The sequence below is a fragment of the Aricia agestis genome, chromosome 17 (genome assembly GCF_905147365.1).
Source record: "Aricia agestis chromosome 17, ilAriAges1.1, whole genome shotgun sequence".
In the NCBI taxonomy this organism is placed as follows: Eukaryota; Metazoa; Arthropoda; class Insecta; order Lepidoptera; family Lycaenidae; genus Aricia; species Aricia agestis.
In genome coordinates this window covers 5,715,210-5,726,700 of record NC_056422.1, presented here as the reverse complement: position 1 = coordinate 5,726,700, position 11,491 = coordinate 5,715,210, and the positions used below count along the sequence as shown (strand labels likewise).

Here is an 11,491-nt window from a genome sequence, read left to right as displayed (position 1 = left end):
ACTCGCTAAGCATACACACGGTTACTTGCACGGACTTGAGTTAATCAGATTTTTACAAATTCTTGTAGGAAAAGCAAAAATTGGCAAGACGTTATCGTAAATACTGGTTATGAGGTGTCCGAGGAAATGTTACATTTCGGCCAAATGTCCGAGAATTTTGTCGTGCCTGACCGGCGAAGGGAATTTGGGTGATGGCAACCCTATATTCAAAGAAACATGCAGCCTGACAACGCAAGTAGCAAGTCAATGTGTATCTTATTATGAAATAAATAAAGGGCAGTTTTAAATGACAGAATAAAGCAATGCAACGCGTCCTCTTGTCACGTTGCATTGCAATGTTAATTAAACCTCAACTATGAATGCTGTCGAGAAATTAGAATATGATGTCTAAATACAACATGTACAAGAAGTCTTTGTTTCTTAATTAGTGTACTGTCCGACTATCCTGTACCCAAAAAGACCTTTACACCTAGGACATAAGGATCATTTTCTAAAATATTCCAAGGTATAATTATCTTGTACAGTCACTTTGTTGGGTTCATTCCTCACAATTATAACCAAAATGCTAATGATTGTAAGCCAATGTAGTATCAAATAAGTTGGTTCATAGACAGATAGCGGATGTACGCAATTTGGTGGCGTTATGACTTATGTCAAACCCAGCCGAAATATTAACTAACGAAAAATACTTTTCAGCTAACTACTAATAAAATATTTGCTGTTCCTTACCCTTCTACTACTACTATTTACAACCACTTTCTGATTAAAAATATTTAGAGGTTTATTTATGCTTACCATGCTGCGGTCAAGTCTGAATTCTGATACATTGAAAATACCTCTTGACAGGCAAAGACGGAAGACCAGTTGACCACTTGACAGCAACATGGACAAGAGGTGTGTATGGTTAATAAAATATATTTAACTTTCCATTTTTATTTATTGTTACAAAAGTAAAGAGTTGCAATATAAATAAAATACTTATAAAAATTACACTTTGGGCATAAGTGATTTTGAGGTACTTATTTGTTAGGGAAACTGTAAAACATTTACTTTTAACCTAAGTCAAATTATTATATCAGCAGCAATAGTAATAAAATGATTTTTTTTTTAACTATAATTATGGATATTATATAATAAAAAAAAATCATTACTCTATATATACTTTTTTATTATTGGCTGCTGCGTTGTCTACCATATAAATATGTAATAGTCTTAATCTAGGTAAAAATTAAATGGACGGACATAAAGGCATTTTAAGGCACTAGCTTTACAATAATAATTATTTTTAACTAAAGCTTTCAATTTTTGTCACCATTCATATATAAATAAGATAAGATGAAAATATTATGAGTTATATGTAGAGATATTTATAGAGTTGGGCTTATATTATAGTAAAGGTGCTTGTTGGCAGCGGGCAGCATGAAGCAACCGCAGACAATGTGTTGCAGCGACACTACTGGTTTGTATGTATTTTTATGAAATACTCTCCGCAGCTAGCGACATTTTCATTCAAAGAAATATATAGAAGCTAGTAGTGTCGCTGTGACACGTTGTCTGCCGTTACTTCATGTCGCCTGCCGCCTACCAGCACCTTTATGTGTTATTACCGTTTTTTCAAATTTAAAGAAATTGTACAAAAAGTGTTCTAAATCATAGCTGCCATTACACTTTTACCATAGGAATAGTTTTTATGTAACTTCAACCTACTTTTTTAAGAGATTCCAGTGCCTCCCAACTTACAAAATCATAAAACAAACAAGTCTATCTAAATCACAAGCTACGGAAATACAGACTGATGGCTACAGTACTCAAAACTAGGAAAGCTGAAGTAGTTACAATGGAGGAAGAATTACATTCGTCCGAGGAGCAGTAGCATTCTTCCCAATAGACTCCATTGTCGTAGACACCCCAGTTACAAACTCCTGTGACTCCAGTTTCAGCGACGGATGCACAACGCCTGATCACTTGTCTCCATCTACCGTCCCCTGTAAATGTTACAAATATAATTTTAATTAACACATAAGTCAACCAATTTTATTTAAATTACTAAATGTAGTTAAGACTTTAGAGTATAGTAAGACAGTATACCGAAGAATAAGGGTCACTTACATATAAATCCTTTTGGCCCTTGTTGTGTAACCTTCATGCAGAAGGAACCAGGCATGTGAGACTCGTCACTGTTACACTCAACAGCTATGTGGCTATCCGTATCGAATTTTTTGTACGCCCCACAAGTATCCTCCTTTATGTTCTCTGACGATGCACACTGATAGCATCGCACACAAAACGCTAAAATATAAGTAAATTTAAACATACATTTTGTACACAAACAAGATCCTTTGTGATGAATGAAAAGGGTTTTACCTGTTGGTATAGAACAAAATATAAAAAGGATCACAATTTTATAAAGCATAGTTCTTGTAATATGTTTACAATTTTGAAATAGTATAGCAAAAATAAGAAAAATGTAATAAAACAAACGTAAACAATTTGAACCGACAATTGACAAATGTTTTTTTTTTAGTTTTTGACACGCCCTTATTAGTGTTTCCAGTTTAAAAAAAACCTATACTCAAAAACCTTGCTAACGTTCGGGCCAAACTAACGAGAAACGCCGTTAATTATCGCGTTAATTCTAAAACATGTTATAGCATTATCACCTTTACATGCCACTAATTAAAGGCGATAATGCTATAACATGTTTTAGAATTACCGGTGTTTCTCGTTAGTGTGGCCCGAACATAAAAAAAGTTTCGCCTATGCGTTTCATCTGGTTTCATCAAATAGTTCCTTTGCCGTCATGTTGGCACTAATGCAAATTAGTGTTGCCTTATTATCCTTACTGTGCTACCTTAAATTAGGGGAGATAATATTATGTTATCACAAAATACTTTTATTCTCTAAAGAAAATTTTATATAATTCTAACTTTCACCGCGGCTCATCCTGCGTTAACGTCTATCCCTCGGAAACAGTTCCTTTTCCCGGGATGAAAGGTACCCTTCTTCTTCCTTCTACATTCTCCATACCCCAGACAACGTGAAGGCGTAACAAACAAAGTCACTTTCGCATTTACTAGCTAAAAGCCGAGCTTTGTGAGGGCTCGCGTCGTTACACCTTGACTGACCGATGATAACACATTTACATGTAAATAAAAATTACTATGTTAAAGCATAAATCAATAGGCGTGATAGTTTTTCCGTAAAGTGTACCACAAAATGTACGTTATGGGATATACTAGGGCTCGCTTCGCTCGTCCTGATAATAATATTATAAGTACTAGCTTTTACCCGCGACTTCGTTCGCATGACGCATGTATGTAGTTTTCGTCACTAGAAGTGCGTTCATTCAAATAGTTCCTTTGCCATCATGTTGGCATTCCTGTCTGTTAATAACGTAAACACGTTAGACACGCTCTGCGAGTATTCATAAGTTTTACTGTATTTTAGGGTGATTAAACTGATGCCGGTAACCCTATTTCACTAAGCTGAAATGGCGGCAACCTGAGTTATTCACATTTATTTGGGGCCCGTAACGTTTTTCACGTTCACAAAACACTTTCACTCTTAGCGCCATCGTTCTTTCACCACTCTTTAATGTTTTAGGCATGATTTTCTCACGAAATCATAGTAAAACTTCTGAATACTCGCAGTGCATGTCTGCCGTGTATACAATGTGTCCCAACACCGGTGTCCGATCCTTTAATGTCGTGATCTATGGCATATTTTATCGACAAATTGGCCCTCAAATTTTTTTCTCTCTCATGGTTGTAAAATGGCAGCCATTTTAGTTTTTCTCGGGCTTTCACACTAATCTGACCAGAACTGCTCTTGTAAATATCATAAAAAGGTCTCATTTGATAGCTAAATTTGTGGACTACGCTTACACAGGTAAGACAAAAAAGGACAACAATATTTTCTCGATTCGATTAAAGCGTAAAAATAGCGAAAGAAAAAGTAGTTTATGCTATTATCGTAAGACAAAAAAGGATGACAATATTTTCTCGATACACATTTTGCGTGCAAAAACATTGCTACAGTTATGACCATAAACCTATAATGCTAAAGACCAACAAAGAGTGCGAGAGAGAAGAAAATCCTTTATGGAATTATAACAAGATGAAAAGAGAGAGGCAGTCTAATGAAAATTGATACCACTTTTATTTGACAGGTCGTCAAAAGTCCTCAGTCGTTTTTATGCCCTTTCGGTATTTTCAATATATTGTTCAATTTGTTTGTTATTTTTAATAAATATGATGGTGACTTGTGCTGTAAGTGTTAGCAGTGTAAATCATAAGAATAATCCTGAAAAATTTACATTTCACAGGTAATTAATCTTCGTGTCCTAATTGCTACGATGTGTTTATTTTTGCTATATTCTGTCTTTAGTTCTCTATTTCAAATAAAATATTGTGAATCTTCCCTTTTACTTTCATATTTTGCGTAACTAATGGTACTATTGTTCTTATATTACACAAATTTAGATCAAAAATTTTTCATCAAAATTTTTTACATATACGCTAGCGCTTGAATCAAATTTATCGATTTGCTTATCGATATTTTACATTAACATAAAACTAAAATAAAAATCATTTACCTTTATATTTATTACAAACTACTACAACTTAATCCCGGCCGCACATTATCCGAAATTTCTTATCAGCAAAATTCGGACGCCCGGCGGAACGCACTCTGTTCATACATTTTGTTGTAGAACCATCATACTAAAAGAATTGCTGACGTGTCAAAATGTATGAGTGGGGCGGGGCGTCCAAATTTTTATGTATTTAATAGCTAATATAATATGACTACTATAATATAGAGTGACTCTAAAACTAGAGGAAGGTTTATATTTATATATCATAGTCATATTTTGTTTTACAGATTCCCTCAAGATCCTCTAATAAGAGGAAAATGGCTGAAATTAATTGGGCGTGTTGGTTGGAATCCCAAGAAAAATTCAACAATATGTAGCAAACATTTCATTGAAAATTTTTAAAGAAAAAGTAGAATAAATACTATTTTGGTTAAAGGAGCTATCCCAACTATATTTGTACCAGTAAGTTTGACATACTGTTGCACTTGTTACTGAAGCAATTATTAAAAATAAGCAATTATAAGCAATTATTGCTTTTTAGTTCATTTAAGATTATACTTAAATGAACTAAAAAGAATTAAATAATCCTTATTCTGTACTCAATCTTCATAATTTTGAAGTCGGTACCAGTCCTAAGTATATAAGTTGCAGTTATACCTATTCTGTCAGAGAACTGCCGATTAGGTTAGCTGGTACCGATTGCAAAAATAATGAAGATTGAGAACAGAATTAATACTGAGTACAGAATAAGAATTATTTAATACTTTTTAGTTCATTTAAGTATAATATTACTATTGTCATTACCTTGGAAGTTGGTTTTAATTTTTAGTTTAAAAAATAATAATTTTACTCTTTTTAGCTGTCCTTAACATTTTCTATACTTAAAGTTGGTGTTAAAAAAATCAAAATCAAAATTGCTTTATTTCTGAAAAAATCTTAAATAAAATATATTTTCAGAATACATGGTGTCTACCACCGGTTCGGGAACTAAGCCGACAAGAGGAACCGGCGTAAGAAACACGCACGGGGCCCACTTTTTACCAAAAAAAGTGAAAAAAAACATCTTTTAAAATAAAATTTACAATGCTGTAACTAAAAATTATACAATGTAAACATAGATAGATACATTATAATTGTAAGTCATGTAGAAGTAGCCTTGCAAGCAGTCATTCAGCATTCTACTCCCAAGATGTGCCATCGTTTATGAAATCATTGACCTTATAATAGGTTTTAATATAATAGGCACAAAATGTTCTTTGACTACTTTTTTAAATTTATTAATCGAAAGATTTTGAACGTTTTCTGGGACCATATGTTCCCATTTGAATATAAAGGAGTCACCTCGATTTCTCATGGTTTCCATCACCAGACCACCACTTTTGTGAACATGATACCTACTCGGAACAATACAATGTACGACAAAAGAAAAAAAGAGTAATCGTTGAACATACATAAAAAATATATCCACAGCCGAACGTCTAGACTCCTCCTGTTAGGAAGTCGGTTAAAAATAATTGTAATAAAAAATATTATGATATTTTATGATATGTATTTAATTTAAGAATAAAATATAATATACTATGTGTGTTGTTTACTTTCAACGTTTACTTTCAATGTAAGGGCTGATTTACCAGATAGATTTTACCTGAGTAATAAATAAGTAACTTTATAATGTATTATGTGTATATTATTTACCCCTATAAGAACCTCATGTCATAACATTTCCGACGATTGAAAAATCATTTCAAAAGAAAATGTGTATCTACTTTTCAATCGTCACCAAAATTTATGATACCTAATTTGAAATACAAATATGTCAAAGTTGCATATTATTTATTTCTTATAGAAACTGAGGTAAAATAACTCGAACGGAATATACTATCGATAGCAAAATACTATACTATCGATAGTAAAATATACATCACTAGCACACGCACACATTGATCGATCGAAAATGGTCACGCATTTTCGGGTTGTCAGGTGGTCTATACGACAGTATATATTAAGTCTATGGTTATGACGGCATACGTCGTATTTAAGTATTTTGATATCGTTGCCATAGATCATGACATTAAAGGATAGGACACCGGTGTCAGGACACATTGTATAATATTTTATTTTGCAAAATATAAAAAATAAGGGAAAACTATTGAATACTACAGTTAGAAGTTAAATATGTGTTCTAAGTTAGAACACATATTTTCATGTGAGCCACTGGCCACTTATCTTATTAAAATAACTTAACGAAGTCTAGTGGACATTTTTTTCACATAATATATTTCTAAATGATTCAGTAAGTAACTAAAGGTGAATGCTCAAAAGTGGTACCAATTTGTCTCATGCTTCAAAATGGTGGAATAGCATTTAGAAAGTTACTAAATGCTATTCCACTTGACTAAATTTAGTTACTAAATCAATTTAGACGTCTAAATTTAGTAAAGTGGAATAAGTGCTTTTGTCAGATTTTTGATTTGTTTCACAGTGCTGGCATTATAAAATTTATAATGCATGGCAAAAATAAGTTTATTCAGACAAAAAAAAAACAATTTTGAAAAAAAAAAAATAATGTCAGTTGTCACAATTCAAAAGTTCAAAACTTTATTTTATTTCACTTTGTTTTGAACTTTCCGATCAGTTTTACGAAAATAAAACGTTGCTTTTATTTAATTATTAAATGAAACTACGCTGAATAATGGCAGCTACATCAATAAAATTGTTGATATGTTCCGTGGTCCTCATGGGCTTCGTTTGTAATGGTATGTTAAACTTTCGTTATTGCTGGGGGGCACGCCCTGTGTTTTTTGATGAATGAATTATAATATATTATTATTTTTTTGTTTCAGTGTTATCTATCAAGTGCTGGAACTGCAGATCTAATAATGACCCGAAGTGCGCCGATCCGTTTGATAACAGCACTGTGCCCATTACGGATTGTAAACAAGAAAAAGGGTTGCCGCATCTGCCGGGCTTGAGACCCAGTATGTGTAGGAAGATAAGACAGAAAGGTAATTTCTTTGAATTTGCTATACAATTAGTATATCAATTAACTTCTTGTACTTTTTCCTGGTTTTATCTTTTAAGGCCTTTATAGGTACTATAATATGATACAATAGTTATGATCGTCAACAGTGAGGACATAAGTGGGATTTATTGAATTAGACGCCTAAATATGTTCTAAGGAAGCAGATTCTCATCTGTTTCTTGCTTTACAAACATTCACTTATTATGGTTAATAATCTAAGTAATTTTTGTAAATCATATATTATTTGGGCTTAAACTTGTTAATATGTTAATCATAACCACATTGATAAGAGAGGAATATCCTGAAATGACTTCCCTTGTCTGTAGGCGTTATCAAACATTATCAGAGCAGTAACCTCGAATATTATAATTATTAATTTAATATGGTTTTAATATATGAGGAGCTGGCAAACAAAACAGGATTAGTCCGCAAAAAAAAACAGTGGTTAAAAAGCTTAACTACTACTACTACTGACCTAATCCATTTTTGTTTGAAAATGAACCTTTAAAGCCTTATTAACCGGTTTTGATTAAAATAATTTACAGGAATTGACACAGATGGGTCAAGAGAAGACGATTCGAAAAAATAATATATGCACACTGGTGGACTTGTCCGGTTTTGTTCGCCAGCTCCTCATATAATATCTATTAATACTGTTGGCAGTTTAATTTACAGTTTCATATTCTGGAGAACATATTCTTATCAATATATCCATTGTTTTTCAGTAAATGGTGAATGGCGTTACTTCAGAGACTGTGCCTACCTCGGGGAAGTGGGTATCCAAGGTGACGAGCGATTTTGTCTCATGAGAACGGGTACATACAACATTTTCGTTGAATACTGCACCTGTAATAGCAAAGATGGTTGTAATTCCTCTGTACTTAATATGCCAATGTCCTTGTTTACTCTTGCTTTAATATCATTGGGAGCTATCATGTTCAAAATGTTTTAATTTTAATCACTTTTGTATTATGTACAGTCGACAATATTATGTTAGGGTATGTTTCACCACTTTCTGATAAAGCGCCTAATAGGCTATATACAACTTTTTTGAGAGATTCTTCATACTTGATCTGTCAAGTTAATTTGTGGATAGCCTTATCAGGAAGTGGTGAAACAGGTCCTTAGTATAATTTTGATATTGCCTTTAAATAGATAATCTCTTTATATCATGTACCTATATTATTATGAATCTCTTGAAGTAAATTTACATTATTATAACTTATAAGATTGTACCATCGAGGAAGTTGATTCCTATGCAATTGACAGACCAACGTTATTTGGCCGAATATGTCAATTCAATGTTAACTGTGATCTGTCAGCTGGGTTTGACGTAACGCAACCAAACTACTTAGGTCCCCGATTTGCATAGGAATCAACTTCTCTAATAGTACCTAAAAATCCTAGCCTCAACTAAAACTAGCATTGAAATATTTACAAGATCTGACAATAGTGACATCATTTTTATCACTTTCATTGCAAGAATTTATAAAATATTAATAAAATGACTTTATAATTAGTTAAGCTATGATTATTGTAATCCTTGAAATATTTTTTAAGAAAAATGAATTTGGCAATCCTTCTGCATATAGAGTATGGAGTGTAGATGGAGGAGAACTATCTCTGTAAGTATCTAAAAAGTGTCCGCTGAAATGCGTTAAATTAGGGTGGCGCTACAGTAGCAACAGGGTAAATTTTAAATCATTTAGCAGCTTTTATTTCAGCTATTTTAGGTTATATTTTAACATTCATTCCATACCCTTTGCTGCAGCTAGCGCCACTCTTAGAGGATTTTTCAACTGTTATTTACTGCGTACAGCTGGAAACTTTTTCAAATATCCCCCATATAAGATAGTTCTCCTCCATCTACCCTCCGTAATATAGAGGTAAATTAAGATTTTAGATATTTTCTTTATACATTTTACTACATTTTTTTCAGTCTTATGTTTTATCTAAAAATTACTTTAATGATATTATGTAATTCTCAATCTTAATAATAAATATTTTTTAACATGATATGAAATCTAAAATAATCATGTAGATTTTTTGATAGAACATGACTTTTAATTAAAAAATTTCAAATTACAATAAGGTCCATCAGGCTGGGTTTCAGTCGTTTGTTGAAATATATTTTTATCAAAATATCTACCTTCTCTTTCAAAGATACAAACATGTGAATCCACATTTTTAATCACAATTATCTATAACCCATACTGATATGTAAGCTAGTCTAGTATTTTCTTAAACTAAGGAATACTCAATGAGTATTTTAATCTAGATAGTAGCACAAATATTGTTACTGCAAGGCTGAAAGTCCGTCCACATTGTATCATATCTTGTGCCTTAAATATTAGATTAAATGATCAGTTTTAAATATTCTCTTATTTCAGTTACCTCGGCCTTCTTTCCTTTGGATTTGCCTGTCGAGCAAAAATTTGGTAGCATAATATTGTTCATGGCCAACATCCAAATTGTTGAAATGATTGTGTAATGATGATGAGGACTTATCCCAGCCCTAAAACTTTTCGGACTTTTGTACGAGTTTCGTTCTGCAGTCGAGGTTGATGTTGCATCCCTCGAGCCTCGCGAGCGTTTGTGGCGACTTTGTTTCGCGTCGACCACGTGCTCAGCACAGGAACTACACATGTGAGTACAGTAAACCGTTTTTCTCATATTCTCGCCTATATTTTTTTAACTGACTTCCAAAAACGAGGAGGTTATACGTTCGGCTGTGGATATTTTTTTTTATGTATGTTCAACGATTACTCCGCCGTTTCTGAACCGATTTTCAAAATTTTAGTTTTGTTATATTAGGTTTCACTCCAATTTGGTCCCATTTTCTCAAAAGTGGTGACCTGATGATGGGATCCATGAGTAATCGAGGGAACTCCTCAAAATTCTAATGGAAAGTATTTCAGACATATTTTACCAAAAAGTAAGATTTTGCACCAGGATACACCATGGTTCGAAGGTAGTGAACAGAACTCCTTACAGATACATATTTGGGGGTTTCGGCGTTGTCTTAAGAAACTGAAAGCATATACTACTATGCAAATTTAATTAATGATCATCATCATCACCACTATTCCACCATACATCCATGAGTAATCGAGGGAACTCCTCAAAATTTATATGGAAACATATAGTGATTTCGATTATATGAGAAGTATCCTAAGCGTATGCTACCAAAAAGCAAGATTTTGCAATTAGATAATATACTATGGTTCCGAAGGTGCTAAGAGAACTCCGGATTCCTTATTAGAAGATAGCCCCTAAGCAGCCCCTACTTTTTTCAATTCACAGAATATTCAGAAACGAAGCCTATAGGCTTGTTTTATTGCGTGGAAATTTAAGACGTTTTTTTTTCGGAGTAGAACCTTCTAAAGTGTAATTTGAGGGAGATACAATCGCTTTCTAAATGACGGGGCTCACGTGTCATACGCCACACGTTAAAACCCATAAGACGCGGCTGCCATATAATCCGCAATGAATGCAAAAGGTTGACGGCCCCTACTTTTTTTCAATTCACAGAATATTCAGAGGCGAAGCCTATAGCCTTGTTCTACGTGGAAAATTAAGATGATTTTGTTCAGAGTAGAACCTTCATAAGTGTAATTTGAGGGAGATACAAGCGTTTTTTAAATGACACGGCTCACGTGTCATACGCCACACGTTAAAAACATGTATAACACGGCTCCTGTGTCATCCGCACTAAATCGGTTAAACCATTTTGAAATTTACGCCCACCGGCAAAATAGTGCAGTCGTCGTGAAAGTCGTGAAAATTTTTCCACTTTTAAATCACTAATAACTACTAATATACCTAAGTAAATAACTAAGTAAGTAATTATTTTATTAATTATAAAAAACGTTAAT

General features: G+C 33.2%; 2 protein-coding genes across 2 annotated transcripts; one reads left to right on the top strand and one right to left on the bottom strand.

Moving 5' to 3' along the window:
* Positions 1–1,160: 1,160 nt before the first annotated feature.
* Positions 1,161–2,486, bottom strand: LOC121735460. The gene is made up of 3 exons (XM_042126296.1): positions 2,365–2,486; positions 2,110–2,289; positions 1,161–1,985 (listed from the first exon to the last, which is right to left on the bottom strand). The coding sequence occupies exons 1-3, from the start codon at positions 2,411–2,413 to the stop codon at positions 1,771–1,773; spliced, it is 444 nt and encodes a 147-aa protein (XP_041982230.1). The 5' UTR covers positions 2,414–2,486; the 3' UTR covers positions 1,161–1,770.
* Positions 2,487–7,195: 4,709 nt separating this feature from the next.
* Positions 7,196–8,792, top strand: LOC121735458. The gene is made up of 3 exons (XM_042126295.1): positions 7,196–7,350; positions 7,438–7,599; positions 8,342–8,792. The coding sequence occupies exons 1-3, from the start codon at positions 7,287–7,289 to the stop codon at positions 8,566–8,568; spliced, it is 453 nt and encodes a 150-aa protein (XP_041982229.1). The 5' UTR covers positions 7,196–7,286; the 3' UTR covers positions 8,569–8,792.
* Positions 8,793–11,491: the final 2,699 nt, after the last annotated feature.

Coding starts and splice junctions, on each gene's coding strand:
- LOC121735460 (XM_042126296.1), bottom strand. CDS start 2,413: ATGCTTTATAAAATTGTGATCCTTTTTATATTTTGTTCTATACCAACA. Junction 2,290..2,364: donor ATTTTGTTCTATACCAACAG/GTAAAACCCTTT, acceptor CTTATATTTTAG/CGTTTTGTGTGCGATGCTAT. Junction 1,986..2,109: donor AGGGCCAAAAGGATTTATAT/GTAAGTGACCCT, acceptor TAACATTTACAG/GGGACGGTAGATGGAGACAA.
- LOC121735458 (XM_042126295.1), top strand. CDS start 7,287: ATGGCAGCTACATCAATAAAATTGTTGATATGTTCCGTGGTCCTCATG. Junction 7,351..7,437: donor CATGGGCTTCGTTTGTAATG/GTATGTTAAACT, acceptor TTTTTGTTTCAG/TGTTATCTATCAAGTGCTGG. Junction 7,600..8,341: donor TAGGAAGATAAGACAGAAAG/GTAATTTCTTTG, acceptor ATTGTTTTTCAG/TAAATGGTGAATGGCGTTAC.